This window comes from Lynx canadensis, chromosome C1, assembly GCF_007474595.2.
Source record: "Lynx canadensis isolate LIC74 chromosome C1, mLynCan4.pri.v2, whole genome shotgun sequence".
Classification (NCBI taxonomy): Eukaryota; Metazoa; Chordata; class Mammalia; order Carnivora; family Felidae; genus Lynx; species Lynx canadensis.
In genome coordinates, this window is record NC_044310.1 from 200,692,282 (window position 1) to 200,715,139 (window position 22,858).

The 22,858-nt window shown below is 53.8% G+C and overlaps 1 protein-coding gene across 1 annotated transcript; it reads right to left on the reverse strand.

The window, feature by feature from the left end:
- Positions 1-658: 658 nt before the first annotated feature.
- Positions 659-22,448, reverse strand: IGFBP5 (insulin like growth factor binding protein 5). The gene is made up of 4 exons (XM_030327268.2): positions 21,310-22,448; positions 7,182-7,411; positions 6,467-6,586; positions 659-5,323 (listed from the first exon to the last, which is right to left on the reverse strand). The coding sequence occupies exons 1-4, from the start codon at positions 21,641-21,643 to the stop codon at positions 5,192-5,194; spliced, it is 816 nt and encodes a 271-aa protein (XP_030183128.1). The 5' UTR covers positions 21,644-22,448; the 3' UTR covers positions 659-5,191.
- Between the last annotated feature and the right edge of the window lie 410 nt (positions 22,449-22,858).

Below are 22,858 nucleotides of genomic sequence, written 5' to 3' on the forward strand. Positions count from 1 at the left end.
CAACGGCTGTAAGGTTAAAATCTGAGTCATTAGCCATTTTATGGCTTTCTTCTTCACTGGGCGGAGACAGCTGGGGGCTGGGCAGGAGCGGGAGGTAGGATTCACGTTGGCCAGAGGTTCCCAGGAGTTAAGAGCTTATACGAGGCACCAGAATCAGCGACTGAGGAACATTCTAGAAATGCCTTCCTGAAAAATCCTCTCCAAGGAAAAGGGGACCCGTCATTTGCTAAAGGGTAGATTAAGGCCACTTTACGTAATAGCAGGGGCTGAGATTCAATGATGATAATAACGGTAAAAAACAGTAGCTGAGCGCACGTTGCCTAATTGCTCTAAGCACGTTGTGTCCGTTAGCTCACTGGAATGTTTTGAACGGATGGAGAAGGGGGCGCTCAGGTTTGGATGGGAGGCTGGGTCTGGGGGCTCCTCTGTGGAGGGAGCAGGCCCGTCAGCCTTTCCTCTGCCTGGCCCTTTCTCCTTGCCCTCTGGAATGTGGCCTGAGGGGACCCCTGTGTGCCTCTCACCCTTCACCTGCCTCCCTGGGCCCTCGGAGGACGCTGACGCAGGCTAACTGAATGCATAACTTTATTAAATAAATGCTTTGTCATAACAAAAGACAAAGATCAAAGAGTAACATAAATTATAAGTCGAATAAATAGTATACAGCAATCTTCACTTTTTTAATAAAACGTGAGATCCTCTGGCTTTTTGTTTTTGCTTTTGTTTGTTTTATTTCCTCAGGTACAAAATGCTTAAACAGGAGGCGAGCCCCTCAGCCTGGTTTTATTTGCCGATTTATTTTTTCATCCTTTTCACCAGTAAAGATTATGAGCATTTATTTAAAAAAAAAAGTTGAAACAAAACAAGGGGAGAGAGAGAGTTATGGTATGTACGATGTAAAACCTACAAAGAGCTACAGTAATATGTGCTGTGGTATTGCTGTCTTAAAAGAAGAAAAAAAAACCAGTAGGCAACTCGGAATCTGAAGGAATCTTGTCTGACAACTGTCTATCCATGTGGGCTACTATGCGGTGGTGGTGGTGGTGGTGGTGGGAGATTGGGGACTCAGGCTGGTGGCCGGGGACCAGGGAGGGGGGGGGGGGGACGGGCACGGGTGGCCGGTGCTCCCCACCTTCCCTTCCCCCATTGGAGAGGGGGCCAGAGTCTGTGAAAATGGCTAACCTATATACTCCATTAGAAACCAAGAAAGTATGTTAAAAAAAAGAAACAAAACCTAGGAGGAAAAAAGAAGTGGAGAAAAGTGCAAAAATAAGTCTTGCACTTAGTGGTTTTAAAAATAAAGACAGTACAACACCCAGGTGGCCGGCTGGCAGGTCCCCGTCCCCTCGTGCCACCACTTCTCCAAACCCAGCCTCCTTTCTCTCAGAAGCCAAAAATGTCCTCTTTGAGCCCAAGGATTGCTTCCCCTTGGCCCACTCCCCTCTAGAGTTCCACGGGCATAGCAGCCCTCTCGGGGGGCCGAGCAGAGGGAGAGGGGCAGCCGTGGGCCACCTTGGGGGGGGGCTTGGCAGTTGAGTGGGGTAGCCGTGTGGCTGCCACCAGGCTGGGTGGTGGGAGAGCAGAGGTCAGGCCCCCCTCCCCCAGGGGAGGCTGACCCTGCGGTTACCATGGAGACCAATGAGGTGGTGACAGGCAGGGCGGGGGGGGGGGGGGGGGGGGGGGGGGGGGGGGGTGGGAAATGGGTGAGGAGACAGGAGGTAGACCCCACGGCCTCCTGGGCCTCCCGTCCTCCCCTGTGGGGAGTTGAATGTCTCCAGGCCTGCCTGTCCAGGCCTGGCTGTCTGAGAAACTTTCGAGTCTCTTCCGTCCCAGATGCCCTGCTTTGCTCAGGTGGGTGGGGAAGCTCTGGGGGAAGGAGGCTCAGTCCTGGCTAGGCCTCCCTCAGTCAGCGGGAACCAGTGAAATGACGGATATCCTCTCGCTGCTAGAGTGAGGCATGAGTCAGAGCGGGATGGGAAGAGGCCCGCTGTTGGGTGGGTGGGTGGGGCGGGGGCAACACTGAGTCTTGAGGCCACAGAAAACCCGGAGCCTAAGGCCTCTAGGTGGATAAACAGCAGCCGTCAGGCAGCCTGGAGTCAAGAAGATTCCTGCTCAGGATCCCAGCTGGTGGCGTTGCCCACCTGCCTCTCCTCCTGCCCTGCCCCGGGCACGCTCCTCGATGGGGACATCTTCCTCGATGACTGCCTTTGCAGGCCAGGCCTCCCTCTCATCCTGGGAGGTCACTCTCATCCGTCACGAAGGTCCAGCATCCTCCGGGGAGTGGCCAGCTGACCAGAGTCACCCTCTGCAAAAGCACTGGCCTCACAGGTTCGGGTGAGGCGGCCTGAACGGCAGAAACCCGAAGACGCTGGTGGAGTGAACCAGACCAATCCTCCCCCACCTCGTGGCCAACAGCAAAGAGCCAAGATCAGGGGCCGACGCCCGTTCAGAGTCCAGTAAACAGCAGGGGGAAAAGAGGGGGCCCTCTCAGGAACCAGGTCCAGGTCTTGGAGGGGTGTGGGAAGGGGTATGCAATCCCTTGGCTCAGTCTTTTCTTAGGGGCAACGGCACCCCAGTATCCACTTGGCAGATCCAGTTAGAAGACTGCTCAAGATCCACAGAAAGGGCAGACAGAAGAGTGAGGTGGGAAAGGTTACAATACTGGCCTAAGACACAGAAAAGTGAGTCGGGGGTTTGGGGACAGTTGTGCAGAGAGATGGGGCACACGGACGCAGCAGGTCAAGTGAGTCCTCACGGCTGCCATCCCCATAGGGCCCTCTGTCCTATGACAATCGACCATCTTTCCTGTCCCAGCCAACTGTCCAGTTGGGGGGGCAGGAGACTTCCCCCTCCCCGAGTTCCATAGCTACAAGTTCCCACCAGCTGAAATCTATCTGCTTCTCTGCTGTCCCTCTTCACTGCCCCAAGTTCGGTGTTGGGGTGGCCTCCATGGTGCCACGCCATCGGGAGAGAGTGGAGAGAGCTGTGTTCACGGCAAGAAGGGGTCTCCTTTGCCAGTTTCCTGCTCTTTCCTGGCAGGTCTTCTCGAGCCTCAGAGGACAGCCCCGCGGTTGCCAATCCGTGGAGGAAGTCAGCAGGAACGGGAATTTTCCTGGTTCAAAATCTGGCTGCCAAATGACAGCACCCTTGGAGCATCCATTTCCTGGTCGTCCTGGCCTCTCGTCCATCCTCCACACCGAGGACAAAGCCTGCACCGGCCCGTGTGGGTGGAGAGCTCGAAAGACTCTGGCCTCAGTCCCTCCTTGCAGGTTGAAGGTAGCCACCTGAGCGCATGGTCTTGTCCCTTCAAAAGCACAGCCAGTCTCTGCCGATCCTTGCTCCTGTCCAGCAGCGAGGGTCTAGAACCTGCCTAAAGTTGCCCACCTTACTGGCCCTCAGGCCTGGATTAAGCTCATTTCTCTCTGAGAAACTGTGCCCCCATCTTCCTCTTTCTTTCCTCTCGAATCCCAAAGGGTGTAGGGGGTGGGGAGCCAGGGAGGCTTCTCTTGGCTCTGTCCTCCTTTCTGTTGCTTTGCTCCAAAGCTAAAACAGGGCAGTCCCCTGCCCACTACCCCGTCCCTCCAGCCCCCATCCCTCCATATGCCCCTCTACGTGGGCCTGTGCAATGCAATCACTTTTACCGTTCCCCTGTTATTTAAACCGGTTCACTTCCATCGCCCCTGCTGCCACCTCTCACTTCAGTCTCTCTCCCGCTCTGCCAGCGTGAAGGCCCAGAGAGGTTTCAAATGCAGGCTCTGCCCGGATGAAATGAAAAGGCTGGGCAGGACCAGGGGGTCCAACTTGGAGCTGGTGTGCGCGACTGCTGCAGGGCCCAGAGCCGGTTACTTCTGGAGGGTTGAAAGGATGTGCTGGGTGGGGGGGGGGGGGGAAGGGGGGGGGACGGTGCACGCAGGGGCAACGCACCATCGAGAGCCCTCATCTACCTGGCTCGGTGGTACCTATGGACACCCACACACGCGTACGGGGAATCGTGAAAAAATCCAACACCGTGGCCCGCCCAAGGTTGCGTTTGCCCCTCGAGGGAGGCTGGCCAAACCAGAGTTAAGGGTTGTGTTAGAAGAATTTGGGTTTTCTTGGTTTTTCCCCAAATGAGGAAGTTCCTCAGTGCCCCCAGAGGAACTCCTTTGAAAAGTTAATGCAAACCTTTGAAAGAAAGGAAAGAAGAAAAAAAAGAAAGAGAATAGATTTATATGCCTTATAGATCACTACATGGAGCCTCGTAGGTAAATACGAGGCCACATTGTTTTCAGCCTATCCTCCCCCACAGAGGCCGTGCTAATGGTGAATTGAGTGCAATGAGGGGCTGAAATCACCGTGCGTGTCGGCATGATCTAGTCACCCTGGGTGGGCAAGTCTGTCCACTCTGGGCGTGTGTACTGGGTTCTAAACGTCTGCACGGGGAGTGAAAGACGTACACACAATCTTTATGTATCTGCTTAGGAAAAATCTATCTCTCTAATGACACTCGGTTATTCATTTGCTCTGTTTGGAGAAGAATGGAATGCATTTTAGTTTTTAGAAGTTTTGGGGAGGGAGAACCCTCTGCCGGGTGAGAGGGGAGGAGGGGCGGGTGGGAGCCATGCAGCTCGCTGGCTGGAGGTGGAGACAGATCCAGGAGAGGCACTGACCCCTTCTGTCTTTTCCTTTCTCCCCCTGCATCCAATCCAGTCGGGAAAACCCCCAAGGGTGTCATCGAATGCCACACCTTGGGCCATACCTTCTAGTGCCCAAACGTCTCCCAACTCAGGCCAGGGCTGGATACGACAGGTGGATCCAGCCATGGTCCCGGTGATCTTTCCTTCCTGCCCACATTCTTCTTTCCTTTTTCGAAACTCGGTTTGTCTCCCCCTCTCTTCTACACGTGCACTTTCTTCCTTTCTCTCTCGTGTTCCTCCTCCCTTCCCCTCCCTGTCCATTCAACTTGCTTCGAAAAGAAAACCATTTTCAAAGGGGGGGGGTCTCTTAGCTTTTTGCATCTCCGCTGTTGCCGGTTTGAAAGTTGAGACCTTGCTAGAGATTCCGAGGTCCTCAGTTTCCTCAAATAGATAGATATATGTATTTTTTTTCCCTTAAATGAGATGAAATGAGTGGGCGTCTGGGGTGGAGGGAGGTGCTGGCTTGAGTCGGGGCTGGGGGTGGGACGGGGTGAGGGAAGGATGGGGATGGGGACGCATCACTCAACGTTGCTGCTGTCGAAGGTGTGGCACTGAAGTCCCCATCGACATACTCCATGCCTGGCAGCTTCATCCCTTACTTGTCCACGCACCAGCAGATGCCACGTTTTGCGGCCGCGGGAAGGCTTGCACTGGGGTGGTGGAGAGCGACAGGCAGTGAGGGTGGCTGTCCCCGGAGGCTCTGCTCCTGTCTGGCCCTTGTCTTCCCTGCCCCCAGACAGATTCTCAACCCCGACCTCAGCCGTGGGGATCCAGTAAGCCCCCCTGCACGGGGATGGCCCCAGGGAAGATGCTAACTCAGACAGTCGGCCCTTGATTAGCTCTTACAAGCTCTTTTTTATGTCACCCATTCAGGGTCCTCCGCCGCGGTGTTCTCCAGGCGGCTACATGATGACGAAGGCGGTGGTGGTGATGGTACCGGGCATCACTTGCACAGCTTCATCATGTAGCAGACTGAACTGCTGACCGTTTACTACATAGAAGGTACTGTTCTAAGGGTTTTACAAAGAAGAGTCCATTATCCCTCATAACTGCGTAAGGACAATGGGTGCAGTCATCATTTTGCACGAGAAGCTGGAGGCAGAGACATTAAATGACTAGGTAAGGGGGACACAGCTCATAAGTGGGAGAGCCAAGAATTGACCCAAGGCCACATGGCTCTTGACCCCCGACCCTTGTGGACCATCAGTGTCAGTCACCTGGGAGGAAACGTGTTAGCAATGCAAAATTCCCAGAGTTCCATCCCGGAGAACTCTGGTCAGCAATTGGTGTTTTAATAAGCCACTTCCCAGGAAGTGTGAGAACCACCGGCCTGAGGTAATGGGTACCACTTGAATAGGCTCAATAGTCCGTGCTGCCCAAAGGGCAGGCTGGCTGCGAATGGGATGTAAATTATCTTCGGGGGGGGGTGGGGGTGGGGAGGGGTACCTGCTGAAAATAGGTTTTGGAAGTCATCATCTGCGGACATATGTATTTCTGTGTGTGGGGTTGTCAGAAAATAGTAGGTACAACGTGCGGTATGACATAGTGATATAAAGCTTCCTTTCTAAATGGATTCATGGAAACAAGGTGGATCATTAAAACTTAAGTAGATCATAGCACAGGAGGGAACAGGGAGCCCGACGACCAGGGTACCTGCACGGAGACCGGAGGCTCAGGAAACACTATTGTTAATGACGGAAATCTTAAGCATTCAGAGGTAAAAAAAAAATTCTGGCAAGTGCCATTTCAGGAGCCCTCTGAACCTGGGAGCAGGGGCGGGGCGGGTGGCGTACCTGCTTCCTCTTGTAGAATCCTTTGCGGTCACAATTGGGCAGGTAGACGGCGCGGGGCACCATGCGTGGGCTACCTTTGAGCTCCTGCAGGGAAGCTTCCATGTGTCTGCGGCAGGGGCCCTGTGTGAGGACAGCAGGGGTGAGGGACACGGCGGCACCCAAATGGAGAAACCACCTATATACGCAGAGCGCATGGCCGAGGGCATGGGGGCTGAAGGGTCTGTCGAGACTGTCGCTCCAATTACTTGCTACCTAAGATCTTTCCTCCTCTGGGAGGAGCCTGCGTGTGACTAGACTGGAAGACACATGCTCCCCCTTACCTCCCACAACACCCACCCTCAGCTCTTCTGCTCTGCCCTGATTACATCCGGGGTGGTCGTCGGCAGATGCCCTAGGGGAACGTGCAGCCTCTGCCCAGGTGACGTCGCAGCTCCTGGTGTGTTTGCTGCGGCAGCCCAGCACCTTCCTTGAATGAGCACCGCCTCTACTCCCGGGGTCCCTCGGTCAAGCCCCGAGGCCTGATAAACGTAGGCTCTGAAAATCCTCCTGAATCCCAAGCTGATCTGAGCGGTAGGCCCTCAGCTAGGCCCAGCCAAAGCACCTGCTGCCCACGGATGCTCATTTAGAAGCAGGGGAAGGTCAAAAGTCAGGGGAGTGGCAGCGGTGGCCAGGTGCGGATGCCGACGGAGATGAGGAGAGAATCCTCGAGACTCACCTGCTCGGATTCCTGTCTCATCTCAGGTGCAGAGATGACCCGGGGGTGGGCAGTGTTCTCAGCGCCCCCCACAAACTTGGACTGGGTCAGCTTCTTTCTGCGGTCCTTCTTCACGGCCTCGGCCTTCAGCTCGGAGATGCGGGTGTGCTTGGGCCGGAAGATCTTGGGCGAGTAGGTTTCCTCAGCCATCTCGGAGGTGGTTGGTTCCTCGTGCTCACGGGAGTCTCTCTCTGCAGGAGAAGGAGGCAGAGGATCAGCCTCAGGGGTGAGATGCAGGCTGTTGGGGGAAAACAGGTGACAGCCCAGCATGGACAGGAAAGGCCAAGTCTATCCTATGTGGGGTTTTTGTGCCTCCAGGACTGTTGGAGCTGGGATGGATTCTGACTTGGGCAACCGGGATGGGAATAGGACAGTCCTCGGGATCTAGGCTAGCAGGGTGGTGGTGGGGACCACCACCTCCTCTCAGAGGAGGAGATCTGAGAGAGCCAGACGTGTGGGGCTTGGAGGGGAGCAGTGCTGGTGGCGGGGTGGGGGGACCTGGAACCCTTGAGCTGGCTCTGTGCTGCGGGCCCTGGGAGGCTGGAACATAACTCAGCTCCAGGCCAAGAGAGGCTGACAGCTGGCTGGGGCTGGAGCAGTTATATATAGGAGAGACTTGGTGACAGTCTATACTTAGCTGACTTATGACCTTTAAAGAAGCAGGACTTTGTTCATTTATCTGTTGATCTGTTAATTCTACCCCTAGCCTTTTCTCCCTCCACAGACTTCCAGTACATTCCTCTCTCCTAGGCACCCTTCTCTGGGTCCCCACGTCTCCTCTCAGCTCTTTGACCCCACCAGCCTCGGCAGACACAGAGCCGCTCTTCCCAGTCGGTCAGGGCGTGGCCAGGATGCCCAGAGCAAGACCAGGTACAAGGTGGGGCGGGTGGGGGCAGGGAGGCCCCGTCTACAACGCCTCTTTTCTTTTTTTTTTTTTTTTAATTTTTTTTCAATGTTTTTTATTATTTTTGGGACAGGGAGAGACAGAGCATGAATGGGGGAGGGCAGAGAGAGAGGGAGACACAGAATCGGAAACAGGCTCCAGGCTCCGAGCCATCAGCCCAGAGCCTGACGCGGGGCTCGAACTCACGGACCGCGAGATCGTGACCTGGCTGAAGTCGGACGTTTAACCGATCTGCGCCACCCAGGCGCCCCGACAACGCCCTCTTTTCTTTTCAAATTTTAGAAAGAGAAGACAGGGCTCTGGAGTGACCCCGACTGACTCAAATGAGGAGAGGTGGAAGATCCGGTCCCCTGCCCACTCCACCGTCACTGGGCTCCCCAGGAGCCATGAGGACAAGGCACCGGGATGGGAAATGGAGGGAGAGGACTCCAAGGAGGTGCGGATGAAGGGATGCACAGGGAAGGAGAACCTGGTGGGAAGACACTGTTTTGTGTCCCCCGGGCAGAGGCCCTCTTCCCAGGGGGAGTTCCAGGTGTGGGGTAAGGAAGGCGTTTGGGGACCCGGCCTAACCCGGTCAGGATGGCAGGTGGCAGGAAGCACCTGGGCACCTGTTTGTCTCTTGGCTTGGGATTTGTCAAACTTAAGTGAATAGGTATCCGGTCTTTAAGGCCCTGGCAGGGAAGTTCCCCGCCCCGAAGAAGCCTCCACAGGTTTGCAGTGTTTTGGGTGGGGGTTAGCTGAGTTGGGTATTTATCCATAGGCAGGGAAGTAGTCACCGGAGAGGAAGAGGACAGGAAGAGAGCAAATGGCGGAGCAACAGGCGGGCTTTCTCTGAGCAGAAAACTCAGCGCCAGGTCCCCATCCCCCACTTTTGGTCTTTCCCTCCCTCTTCCCACCTCGGCTTGACTCAGTGGAGTCAAGCAAACCTGCTGTGATGACTAACTGGCATGGTGATGTGCCTGGCAGATGGAGGATGCCTAAGGAGTGGGGTTTGGAGCACACCAACTTTTCTTGGTTGCAGGACAAGTTAGAATGGGGTGCGGCACAGGGAGGAGCAGAGCCGGCCTGGGGTGGAGGGGGGGACTCTGTACAAATTGAAAGTCTAGGGCTCTGTTATCTAGTAACTTAGTCCCAAACCTGAGGCTCAGGTCTTGGGGAGAGATGCGTGGAAAGGAAAAGCCAACTGTGGTACAGAGGGTTGCTGAGCCCATCTTGCTGGGTGATCTGAGACACTTCACTCAACCTCTCTGGGCATCACCAAGCATTCGGACTTTTGACAAGCAGTTGACAGCTGAAGTAGGAGAGAGGACAAGAGATGGTTGCCACTGAAAGGTTGGGGGCGTTCTGGGGTGCATGGCCACACCCTTTCCCTAATCGAGATGATAACCACGTGAAGTGAGGGAGGGTGGGGGGTGGGTGGGCCAGATGCACCACCCATCTGGCTGGGTGCGCCAGACCAGCACCTGGCAGAGGGCTGCGTGTCTCCTTCAGAAACTGCTCCAGCCTGGGCTGCAGGGCCAGCAACTTGTCCTCAGGGGCACCTGCAGGGCCGGGCTCCAGGAGTCACCTCTTTCATGGGAGAGACCCCAGGAAGCTGCTTACCTCCAGGGGCTGGCTGTACCAGCTCCTGGAACCCTTCCAACGGACCCCCGGGTCCACGTCCCTGTGTCCAAGCAGGAACAAGTACACCCACGTTGTCTCAGGGTGCTCTTTCTACTTCCTGAAGACATCTGGGATGGGAGCGCCACCCATCCTCCTCTGGCCACCTGTTTTGCAGGGGCCCCTCCGTCCCTTTGGTCAGAGGTTGTCATCCTCCAGATCTCGTGTCACCTCTCACGGAGCTCCTCTCTCTGCCTTGTGGGCCTGGCAGCATGTTGGCTCACAGCACTCCATATATCGACAGCTTTTCTCAAGACTCTTCGCCTCTTAGGACTTTTTCTAGGAAGTGCTATGGGCCCCCCTTACCCTGGACTCACTCTTCCTGGCAGGAGGACGGGGCTGTTAACAGTGGTTCCATAAACTCGGGAGCGAATTTTCCTTGACCTTAGTCCTTTCTCTGAAGGTGTTCAAATACGGCCTCGGGGCTAGGCACATGTTGATATAGGAAAAATGATGCAGATCCCTGTAAGTTCTCTGAGGAACTCAAAACACTCCTGCAAGCCCTCTCTCCTTCCCCGGGCTCACCAAGGCGGGGTTCCTGAGGGCACACCCTCCCCAGCGCACAGGCTCTTTGGCTGCTTCTGAACTTTAAGTTTTGATGTGCCTCCTGGTTTTTGGTGCCACTTAACCCCACGGGACCTCTTACTTAGGCAGCAGGACAGTCGAGTATCAAAAATACTAATCAGGGTCTTGTGGTCACCTGCAGTCTCCAGAGACAGCGGAAACGTGGCACCAAGCCGGCGCAGAGCTACGAAGATTAAAAAGCTGGAAAGTAAGACCGGAGCTGGAATGGCAGAGCCGGCTAGCCCTACTCAGCTGCTTCCCGGCCAAGTCATAAATAGGCTTTCAATTTGGGAAGGGTTTAAGTTTTGGGTGAGACAGGCAGGCACAGGTAGCTGGCTGCTCCTGCACTTTTTCATCCAGAGGATATGGACCAAAGCTGCAGAGGGGATTTAGGGGAAGACTTCCTGGTGAGTTGCCCGGGCCCCTGAAAGGCAAGGGAAGGAACTTCAAGGGGCAGGGGATTCTGGAAGCTGGTCCAAAAACAGGTCAATACCTCCGCATGGCCAGTAGATGGCGGAGGAGACTGACGGCCACACAACATGTTTCCAGTGCTTCCAAGGACTGCAAGCAATTTTAAAATCTGGGATTTGGGTGCTTTCCTCCTCTACTTCTGTGACAGCTGCCCAAGTCCTCTCCTTCTCTCTGTGTGTCTGCAGCATGCATCTGAGGAGTCATGGGGATGGCCAGTGAGGAACTGGAAAAAAACCCACCTGTGGACACAGTGGGAGAGTGGGAGGCTTGTTGGGGAGTGGGGGGGGACGGACAAGGCCGACCTGTGCATAAGCCCATGTTGCTTCTCTAATCTGCAGCTGACAAGTGATCTGGGGTGGAAGAGAGACATGCCCAGGGCCTCCCTTCCCATCTCTGGACGTCATTTTGAAAGGATTCTGCAGCAGATGGAAAAGCGGCATGTTCGGTTATTGTTCGCTCCTCCACGGGATGGTGGAGGCAGGGCCCTTTGATTCCGAAATCTCACCCAACGACTGAGGGAGTGAGGGCTATCCCGTCATCCTGATGGTTGCCTTTCAGGTGGGTTCTGAGTCTGGTCTGCCTTCCAAGCTCAGTCATTTCAACCAGCTCCCTGATGGCCCCAGCCCCTGCCACATCAGGGTGGCCAACTCCATTCCTTTTCCGTTCATAAGGTGCTCCCGGTTCAGAGCACTGCCCCAGCATCCAGGGACACAACACGGCCGTTCCTGCACCGACAGGAACACCTCCTGGAGGGCTGTGCCATTTCCACGGCGCAGCAGTCACAGAGGGTGTCTGGCTGTAGGCCCAGCTGCTATGCACCCGGAGGCACCCTAAGGTGGGCAGGTCTACTCACAGCGGAGTATACGATGCATGCTTCCTACCCAAATGCCACCGTGCTGTCCACATCCAACCTCTGGCTGCCTCTGCTCTCTCGCAGGGGCCGGACGGTACACCAGCAGGTGCATTCTGATTCCATCCTTCTCCCCAGCCCGGTGACGGAGGTGTCGGGGACCCGCTGCTCCCTGCAATCTAACCCTCCATCCTGGGGCTCCTAGTCACGCCCCTGGCATCATTAACTCCCTGCTCTGGGCCGGCGGGTAGTTTCCCAATCTATCTTAACCTCATAATCGAACTTAAGAGAAAACGGGGTGGCCCAGATATTGCGACTTTGCTTGCGGAAATTGAAGAAACCGAGGCGTATTCGGAATTCACAGCTCCGGAAGAATGTAAGGCTTTGCCAGGCCACCTGGACCTGGGGAAGGGAAAGTCTCTTTTTCTAGCCAGGAGACAAGATGGGTTTGCCCAGAATCTCTACCAGGAATGAAAAGGGGAGCTGGGTTTCCTCTGGCCCTCACTCTAACTCCTTCTGTGGAATTTAAGCAGTACATTTCTTAAGCACACAGCTTTGTCATTTATCTTTTTCTCTCGATTATATGGTAACCGGTATATAATCTTTAAATAGAGACAGGCACAGATTTCCCCAAGAGTTAAAGAGAAGTGGGTCTAGAAGCGTTTCTGTAACATAAACTCAGGCATGTTAGGGTTCCTTGGATGCCTTAAGAGGTCACATCACTCAGGCCCCTGCCTTTAAGCATTGAAGCTGCTGCAGAGGGAGCCAGAAAGCCGAGGAATTAGTCTTAGAGGAACGGGAACAAGGAGGGATCCCCGGATTTACTGGACTTCTTTGATCTAAGGTTGTGCTCTCCAATACAGTACTCACTAGCCACATGTGGCTACTTAAATGCATAAATATTAAATCAAATCACGAATTCAGCTCCTCAGTCACTCTATCCACGTTTCAAGGACTCAGTAGCCACAGCGGTGAATGGCTACTGTGTTGGACAGTGCACGTATAGAGCATTTTCATCATCGCAGACAGTTCTACTGGACAGCTGGTCTGAGGGCACTGATCTGTGCCTGGGTGTGGCTAGATGCTTTGAGCCCCCTCCCAACCTTGCCCTGTTTCGCAGCCAGCCCACATCCTCCTGCTTTTTGCGAGGACAGGAGGCTTACGGGGAAATGATGGATTGGCGGCTCACTGTTTAAAAACCCGTGAGACACGTTTCAGTCTCCTGAAGTCTGACCGTTTCCCAGCTGTGGATGCCATATGAATCAATCACACTGTGCGCATGCCCTTGCATAAACAGAAAGGGGACAGGGCGGTAGGGAGAGGCTGCTGAACCTTCCTGGGGAATTGCAGTGTCCCTCTTCCTACCCATTCCATCCCTGGCCCGTGTCTGCCTTGCCCTAGTCTCTCCTGGAAGACACTGTTTTCTTTTCCTCTGTGGTCAGCAACAGACGTGCATGTTCTGGGCTCTTTTTAACCTGAATTATGGTCTGAGAACGACAAAAGCACTGTCTTTTCAAGAGGAAAACAAACCCAAACAACCGTCATCCTAAGGGACAGTTGCAGAAGACACTGGAGGGGAACTTTGACCTGGGGTGAGTGACAGAGGCGGGGAGCAGGTTCAGAGAGTCTGTGAATAGACAGGGAAGCCATTAGGCTTACCCCGCTGAGCTCCTTGACAGCCCCTGCCCCATTTCAGGCCAGGAAAACTAAAGTACTCAGGTGCTCTAAGCCAATGGCCAAGTTGGTCAACAGGGATATGTGACATCTCTCTCCTAGGCAGAGAAATAAAGACAGCATCTAGCATAGCAGGTAAGCAGTCAGAACAAGAAGTGTCAGACTGCCAGAAAGTCTGATCACCAAGCCCAGGTAAGAGAAACCAGTCCCTACCTCGAGAACTCCCTCCAGAAGTTTCCCCTTGTCTAATTGCCTTCCTAATTCCTAATTGCAATTCCTAATTGCACCGAGGTTGCCTAGATGGCACAGATGTGGCTGCTGTCAAGTTGGTAACACTCCCCAGAATGAAAGGCCAAGGTCTCCCTCACACATCTTCCACCGTCCTGGGATCAGAGGTAAGGAAAAAACGCCCCTCATTTTACTTCCCCTAGGGCCCAAGTAGGATTCAGGGCTGCAGCTCCGGTACACATTTCTTGATCCCTGGAAGGCAGCTGGCGGTAACTTTACATATAAGAAACACACACTTATGTACACTGAGCCTTGGGGCGCCTGGGTGGCTCAGTTAGTTGAGCGTCCAACTTCAGCTCAGGTCACGATCTCATGGTTCATGAGTTTGAGCCCCGCGTCGGGCTCTGTGCTGACAGCTCGGGGCCTGGAGCCTGCTTCGGATTCTGCGTCTCCCCCTCTCTCTGCTCCTCCCCTGCTCACACTCTGTCTCTCAAAAATAAATAAATGTTTAAAAAAATTAAAAAAAAAAAGAAGAATACACACTTACGCACAACGTCAAGATCTCTTGCCAGGTTTCTCTGGAGCTGGCGAAGGTGGAACATGCTCAGTAGAAATGTCTGTTCCCTACAGACATCCCAAACCAGAAGGGAGAGGAGGGGCCAGGTGGAAAGCAGCCTCTGAATGGAAAAGGGGGGAGGCGGGGAGGAGACACTTGGCCATTTCTCTGACCTGGCTACACTTCCACTCATGACTCATCACAGTCCATTCAGAACCTTACAATTAAGCAGCCACATTCCCTCAAAATGGTCCTGGATGGCCAGAAGGGGGTGGCAGGGAGCAAACAGACAGCGAGAATTCTCTCTGGTCCCCCTAAGAATAGAGTGGCTAGGGGTCAGAGAAGAGTCCTGTTGTGTCTGGCAATCCAGACTCAAGACTCTTCCTTTTGGACTCCTTGGATGCCGGAGGAGAGTAGGGACGTTATTTCCTTCCTCAGGTTGGGGAGGGGCTTGTGGTGGCCTCTATGCTGTCCAGTTACAGGGCCGCTAGCCACATGTGGCTACTGAAGGTTGAAATGTGGCTAGTGGGGCTGAATTCAAGAATGTATTTCATTTAAATTAAATGAAAAAAATTTTTAATTTTTGTTTTGAGAGCAAGAGACATAGCGTGAGCAGGGGAGGGGCAGAGAGAGAGGGAGACCCAGAATCCGAAGCAGGCTCCAGGCTCCGAGCTGTCAGCACCGAGTCCAATATGGGGCTCGAGCTCACAAGCCGCGAGATCATGACCTGAGCTGAAGTCGGACGCCTAACCGACTGAGTCACCCAGGCGCCCCTACCCCTACATTAATTTAAATTTAAGAACGAATACTCGTTATTGGACAATTTTTGAGCATGTTTGGAACAACTCAGGTATGTGAATCCAGTTTTTCAACTGTAACTTTTACGAAACTCAAAACTACACATCAAGTATTTCTAGTGAAAATGTAGTGTCCCAATTGAGATGGGCTGTAGGTGTCAACTGCACCTCAGATTTCAAAGATTTAATGTGAAAGAAAGAACACAAAATCCCTCATTAAAACTGTTTGGGCGTATGTTGAAATGATAATATTTTGGATATATTGAATTAAAATATATGGTTAAAATTAATTTCGCCCATTTCTTTTGCCTTTTTAAAAAACGTGGTTAGTAGAAAATTTGAACTGACATAGGTGGCTTGTATTATATTTCAATTGGCCAGTGTTGTCCTAAAGGGTGCGGAAGGACAGTCATCTTCTTCGGGGGGTGACAAAGAGACTGTGGAGCATATATGCTCAGTTCAGCTGGGATGGACCAATCTGAATGGTTTGGGATAACTGGAGCATTGTTGCAAGACATCGTTGCAAACCAGCAAAGGTCAAAGGAGCCAGGTTTTGAGTGCAAATTCAGCTTCAGGATTTAGCAAGGGAAGGCCCACATCTGATGGTTGAGGTTGAGGGATGGAAAATGAGGTAACCTATTTGTAGGCGCACCTGGCAGGTGTAACCTACCGGGAAGAGGGCTTTAACTTATCTGTCTGGTCCTCAAGAATCAATCCCCCAAGAGACAAGGGACAGGATGCCACAGCTCCAGGATGTATTAGCATGGCCTTTGGCAATTCCTCAGATCAATCTGAGGCCCCCAGCTGTAATCAGGAGGCCTCTCTCTCTCTCTCTTCTCATTGGGAAAGATCGTCTGACATACTTGTATACGCTCAAAATCTGGTGACTTGTTCTCCTCCTTATCAACTCCTGTGGCTTGTGGTTTTCTCTCCCTCCTCCCACCCTGCCCCGCAGAGCTTGCCAGCTCTGGTCTCCCCATCCTGCTTGCCTGACTCCACAAAAGGCCTGTGCTGGCGGAGGCTGGTGGCCACAGGAAGCCGGCTGCTTCTGGCCACATTCTCCTTGGCCCCTGTGGGCCAAGGCACAGCCAAGGGGAAGCGAGGGCCTGCCTGCCTGGCTTCCCGCAGCCGGAGAGCGCCCTGCAGTTCAGGAAATGAGGTTTGGTACATGGATCCGAAGTTTGGGCTCAGCACTGCCCCTTTCCACTCTCCTTGCCCCTGCCTGTCCCTCACCAAACCACTGGCCTAAGCCAGCCTTGTTCCCAAGACCAGGTAGAGAAAGGAATGCGACCGAGTGGGATTGCAAATAAAAGGGGTGTTGCATTCTCTGCTTTGGGGCCACTTCACTTCCCATAAAACAGAGCACCCCCAAGTTCTGAGCCCTCCATTCACCTTCACACCCCCCACCATTGGGCTGTACTTGCCACAGCCTCGCTGCAGGTTGGACCAGGCCCCCGGGACTAGTGAAGAGCCCGGAATGGCAGAATGGAGTATAGAATCAACAGGACTGTAAGACTGAGTTCTATCCACCCGACTCTGCTGCCAACTCCGCGCCTAATTTTGGGCAAGTGACTCAACACCTTCAGCCTCAGCGTCTCATCTGTAAAACCATTGCTTTGATTGCTGTGATCTGTGGGTTCCTTCCAGCATCAGCACTCTTTGGCCAATACCCAGACAATTCCTGGGGGCACACTGGGACCTAGCTAAGCCAAGTGGCCAGACAGGAAGAGCCACTTTGTCTCTCTGGATTTATATTAAACAAAAAAGAAAAGAAAAAAAAAAAAAAAAAAAAAGGACATGATAACAGAAATCATGGAAAGAAATGGAACAGGAAACAAAAGTGGAGGAACCTCTGTATATGGGGCATTGGGGAGGAGAAGCTTAGAACTGGCCTCCTTGTAGATTTGCTTACTTGTTTTTGCAAATAGGTAACAAATCTTATTGTTTTGGAAAACATATCCAGATGGCAATTTAAGGATGGTCTCTGGGGACTGCAACTTTTAGACCAACTGCAAAACGCAAAACAAAAACCCTAACAAAACCCCTCTGAACTGCCTCCTCGTCTCTCACCGAGTCCATTCTCCCGCCCTCTTCACTTGTACCCCGTGTTGGTCCCTCACTGGTACCTGCTCTGTTTATGGCATTCTTCCAGTTTCTGGATGCAGTGGGCTCGGAGTGTGCAGATCCCTTTTCTCAAGTTCTACATTCTTACACATTAAATAGCCCAAGGTTGCAAAGGCATTGCTCAAGTACAAAGCAAAAACTTTAGACAAAAATCACCTTCTTTACCCCACTAGCCACCTCCCCCTATCTCCCTTCCCCCCATCCCCCATTAAGGGGACCCGGACTTCTGTTGGGAATCCTGCTCTCGTGCCCTTTGCTGGAACCCTCGAGGTGACCTCTGCCTCCTAGGTCCGCCTGGCCCTCCCTCTGCAGCTTTAAGCCCACTTGCTGCTCAAAACCAACCACCCAAGCCCCAGGCTAACTGGCAGCTGCGTGGACTTAAAACTGGAGCCCTCAGGGGCGCCTGGGTGGCTCAGTAGGTTAAGCGGCTGACTTCGGCTCAGCTCATGATCTCGAGGTCCGTGGGTTCGAGCCCCGCGTCGGGCTCTGTGCTGACAGCTCGGAGCCTGGAGCCTGTTTCAGATTCTGTGTCCCCCTCTCTCTGACCCCTCCCCCGTTCATGCTCTGTCTCTCTCTGTCTCAAAAATAAATGTTAAAAAAAAAAAAATTAAAAAAAAAAACTGGAGCCCTCGGGGAAGCCCTCAGGGATTGCTGGGAACTAGGGGCTGGGGGTGGGGGCGGAGTGGGAAGGAGGGGTAAGAAGAGAGAAAAAAAAATATGGAAAGAAAATGAGCTCTCACTGTGGCCAACTGTTCATACTCTTCCAGCGTGAGCTGACACAGCAGAAAGAAGGGGCGGGAGGTAAGAAAAGTCCAGTTAAAAGCACCATCTCCTGTCTTCCTGACTCCCATTTTGGTTGGCTCAGGGCACAGCCAGCCTCTCAAAGACTTGTTTCAAAGGGAGGGGATGCGGGTGGGAAAGGAATCTGGCTCCTTCAGTTTTCCATGATCTTGTTCAACCCAGACACAAATTTGGCCAATAAACCTAACTCTGGAACTTGATTTCAACATGGCATTCGGACCAGGTTTGGAGTGGAAGCCAGGGTGATGGAGGCCAAACCCCTCAAAGCAGCAAAGGTCGAATTTATTTTTATTTAGGTAATTTTATTTTTTCTTTCCCAGAGCATACTTTCTGTCCTCTCTTATTTCTCAATGACAGAACTGAGACTCAAAACCCATTTCTCCCTGTATCCCAAGCTTAATGTCCCACAGGCTCAAGAAAGATCTCCCAGACCCGGGCAAATATGTGGGCTGCCCTCCCTCCCAGAAAGCCACAGGGCTCCTTCTCCAAACAATGCCCAAGCAAAAGCCCGGTGCTTCCTTGACTCGACCCAGCTCACCGATATTTATTGAGCCTGGCCCAATAAACAGCTCCTGTCTCCCGCCTCCCTCCAGCCTTCACACACACTGCCCTCTGTTTCTGTATCTATCTTTGCCCCAGAACTGGCCAAAATAAAATGTAGGGCCCGGCGCGCTCCCAGCACCCAGTTCGCGGGCGGACTCGGCTCTCCGGTTGCTCAGCAACGCGCCCAGCAAAACACCAGTCTCCGCCCGCCCGCCCTCGGCTCTTCCTCCCAGCAGCTTTGGCTGCCTGCCACCTCGCTCTCCTCAGCTCTCCATTTCGGATTCTAGAGATGCACTTTTTCTTTTGGTGAAAAAAAAAATATATATATATGTATCTGTATCTGTATCTTTCTTTACACGCGCATGTATCTTTTGATTTATGGGTGTGTGTGTGTGTGTGTGTGTGCATAATCTATATCTGTATGGCAACCGCAGGAGGGAGAGGCAAATCCAAGTTCTCATTGCTGATTTTGGGAGAGGGACATGGCGGTGGGGTGTTGGGGAACAAGATTTTTGGCCAAAGGAGCCGACACTCTCCTCCCGCTCTCTGTTCTTTTCCCTCTTTTTATGAACCGTCTCTGCCCTGTCTGCAACTTTTTGGGGACCCACTCAGCGGTTTTCGAGTTGAAAGGCGCTAGCCAGGAGCGCCCACTAGCGTACTATCGTCCGGAAGGAAGGGGGTCAGCTCCTGTAGCCCTTCCGAAACTGAGGTGGGTCAGGAGGCACCTGCCGAAGGCGGGGTGGAGTCGCAAAGTCTAGGGTGGGGCGTGGAGGGTGCTACGTGTTCGCCGAGAGGCACCTTTTGGGTGGGGGTTGAGGAATGGGCTGCAGAGAATTCTAAAGGGCATCTTGCTTGGGACAAAAGCCAGTGTGTGTGTGTGTGTGTGTGTGTGTGTGTGCGCGCACGCGCGCGTATTACGTTGAACTGGAAAGTTGGCTGATGAGCCAATTTGCTCTTCCAGCAATTGCGCGCGCGTGTGCGCGCGCCCTGCGCGCACAACTTTCACACCAACCGCATCACACCAACCACACGGTTGGGCAAATAAAAGCGGGCCCAGAATGCGGCTGAGTGATACCTTGCATACTTTCGATGTGACCGGATTTTTACCCAGAGCGCTGGCTTCCAAGCCAGGAAATCGATTCATACCTTTTCTTCCCCCGTGCTAAGATTTTCCAAATCCACATCCCCCAAGATGAAGGCGGCCAGGACCGCCTTGGAAAGTGGCTCCTAATAAAAATAACTTCACAAACGGGCCTCTAGGGCCTCCGGGGCCTGCGTGTTGCCCTCTGTTCCTTTTTGCAGGCTGCAATCCGGAGAACGACAGCCTCTCGCAAAGTGGAGGGGCAGCCGCGGGCGACAGGCGAAACCTGCAAACTTTGCAGGGATCCAGGAAGAACCCAGGAAAGTTCTCCTGCCGCTTCTCAGGAGCGGACTCCTTTCCTGTATGATAATGTCTGTAGTTTGCAGTTAGGAAAACTCATGTTGGGTGCCCTAACGGACGAGATAGGAGGGAAGGACATGGTCTCAGTAAGAAACTACACAGAAAAAAAATTATTTAGCCAAGTCTTAACCCCTTTTGGAGAGAATAACCAGGTTGATGTTTCAGAACCCAGATTTTTGTGTCCAATTCACTGGACTTTAAAAAAAAAAGTAAAATCAGGTCTAAGTCCAAACGGAAACCCCGTCTGGTGGTGGGGGCTGGGGGTAAGGAGGCAGAACTGTTCTGACTGAACTGATTGAACAAGTAGCTCTGTCAACCTTTTAAACCCTAGACGCCAGACACAGAGAATTTGGGGGCGGGGCAACCAGGGGGCGGGGCTACTGGAGGCGGAGGGGAGGCGCCCTGAGCGCGGCTTTTCCGTCTCCGCCCACTTGATTTTGCATTCTGCGTTTCCAGGGCCCCTCTTGCATTTACACCACACCCACTTGCGATCCGATTTGAAAGATTGAGGTGGTGGTGGTGGTGGGGAGATTAGCACTGGCGGGCAAGTTGTGATGTCTGAGTTTTCCATCCCTTCTTGTCCCTCTACCCACCTTTCTTCCTAGGTGAAATCGGAATTTGGGCGGGGAAAAAGGAATTAGGTTCGGGGACGAATACTCAGCACAGGAACCTAAACCTTACCCGTTCCTCCCCGCCCCCCGCCGCCCCCCCCCTCCCCACCGCCGCGGAGCGAGCTATTGTAATTTTTCCTTTCCCAGGAGGAAAGAAGGTATTTTGCATTGTACTATGTTTCACCATCTACCACAAACAGTCAAACCAAGTCAAGAGCAATGGTGTGCACGTGGGAGGGGCATCAAAGCCCCCACCCTAAAGGCGTTAGCTTCCAAGCGTGCGAGCGTTGTGTGTGCGCGCGAGTGTGTGCAGGCGTAGAGGATAGAAATGTCAGGACCGACTGGGGGGGGGGAGGGCAGGGACTGGGAGGCACAAAGGTGGAATTACCACAGCAGACCCGTAACGCCTCTCTCTCCAGGTCCCCAGTCAAAACAATATTTTAACAAAAGAGATTTTCTTTATCAAGTCCAGAAAAAAACCGTATTGGGTGTGGGTGGGGGATGGAGGAGGGAATCGATAATGTAACATGCACCCTCTCAGATTGGAGACTGAGTACCCGGCGGTTTGGACCGGGAGACTGAACAGCAGCTCAGAGTCAGTATTCGGGAAGAAGGGGGAGGGTGAGAAGGGTGGGGGTAGGGGCGAGGAGAAGGAGCGAAAACCGCGAGAGAAGCTCGGCTAGAAAGCAGCCCGGGGTAGCTGGATCGGCCAGGCTCCAATTCCGAGGTGCCCGGACCCTCCCCACCCTCCTCCCCGGCTACACCCCGGCTCTAAGCCACTTGCTGGGCCAAGCGCGCGGGGCCAGCTTGTCCCGTGTCCCCCGGCCGTGCGCCGTGTAACTGACTGGCACACCGAGCGCGCTCACCGATCTTGGCTTGCTCGCGGTAGCTCTTTTCGTTGAGGCAAACCCCGCGGCCGTGCAGCAGGGCGTGCAGCGGCTTCTCCTCGTCCTGCCGGGGGAGGCAGCGCAGCCCCTGGGCGCAGCGCTCAGTGTAGACGCCGCACGACTGCCCCTCGGCCAGGGCGCAAGTAGTGCAGCAACCGCAGCCCGGCTCTTTGACCAGCTCGCAGCCCAGGGGGCTGGGGGGGCACATGGAGAGGGCTTTCTCGTCGCAGGGCTCGCAGTGCACGAAGGAGCCCAGGCCCTGGGCCAGCCCCGCACAGGAGGCCAGCAGCAGGAGGACCGCGGTGAGCACCATCTTCTCCGTGTCTTCCCCTTTACCTTGGGGCGGGGCACGAGAGCGAGAGTGTAGGGAGAAAGGGGCCAGGGGGGCGCCCGGAGAAATTAAAAAAAAAAAAATTTTTTTTCCTGGCAGGTAGAGCAGGTGCCCTCCCCCAGACAATTGCAAAATGTAGGGAGAGATGGAGGGCTGAGGCGCCCACGATCAAGTCCCAAATGCAAGGATTAAAGGACTTGCAACAGGTTGGGGGGAGAAGAGCTGCGCCAGGTGCACGCGGAGGGAGTGGAGGCCGGAGAAACAACACCCCCCCGCGCTCGGCGGGACCCGGTCAGAATTACAGGGAGGAAAAAGCCAAAAATTGTTCACCCCAAAACAACCACCGGAATAATGCGCTCGGAGGCTGTGGAGGAGAAGGGGGTGGGGGTAGGGGAGAAAAATGGGTCTGCCTTCAAAAATTTTGTTTAAAATCTGAAGTATACCCTGCTCCTCTCTACCCTTCAGCTGCCTGCGGCGCGCGGCTGCCGCGGAACAGGTAAGAGGCGGCGGCTGTGGCCGCGAGGGTGGGGGGAAAATGTTGAAATCAAGAAATTAAAAGAAAAAAAAGCCCCCAATCCAAAACCCTAACACCTCTTTGCTCCCACTCTGCCACCACCTCTTCGAAATTCGCAGGTTCCGCGTGAAGCTCGGAGAAGGGTGCAAACGGAGGAGGGGGGAATTAAAAGGAGCAAAAAAGGAGAAAAAAACCCTACACCGATTTGCAGCTCTTTCCTAGCTCTTTCCCCCGGCAGAAGTTTCCAAAGAGACTACGGGCTCCGGTGGAGCAGGCGCTTTTAAATAGACGGCCCCTGGCTGCCAGCCAGTTTGTAGCTGCTATTTGAGCTCCCCAACACCCAACCCAGGCGAGGGTGCCAAGGAGCTTTGCAGTACAAACTCACACGGGGTGGGGGTGGGGAGAGGCCTTCTAGACACACGGGGGCTCCCCTGAGCTCCCGGAACAGTGCCCTCCTCCCCCCGGAATGTAAGAAAGGGGCATGGGGGACAGGGCTGGGCTGCCTACAGGGGGAGGAGGTGGGGGGGGGGGCGAGTGGAAGAGAGAATTCAAGGAGGTGGTGGACACAATGAAGAGTAACCCGGTCTCCCCCTCCCTCCCACCCCTCAACTAGCCAAGGCTCGGGCTGCCTGGAGAAGCATTTTCTTATTAGCCAAGTGGATATATACAGTGCCCAAGAAATT

Bases quoted from the DNA above. Each gene is read 5' to 3' on its own strand.
- IGFBP5 (XM_030327268.2), bottom strand. From the start codon at position 21,643: ATGGTGCTCACCGCGGTCCTCCTGCTGCTGGCCTCCTGTGCGGGGCTG. The intron at 7,412-21,309 runs GTGAGCGCGCTC...CTTCTCCTGCAG, and splicing joins CCGCGAGCAAGCCAAGATCG to AGAGAGACTCCCGTGAGCAC. The intron at 6,587-7,181 runs GTGAGTCTCGAG...GTCCTCACACAG, and splicing joins TGAGACAGGAATCCGAGCAG to GGCCCCTGCCGCAGACACAT.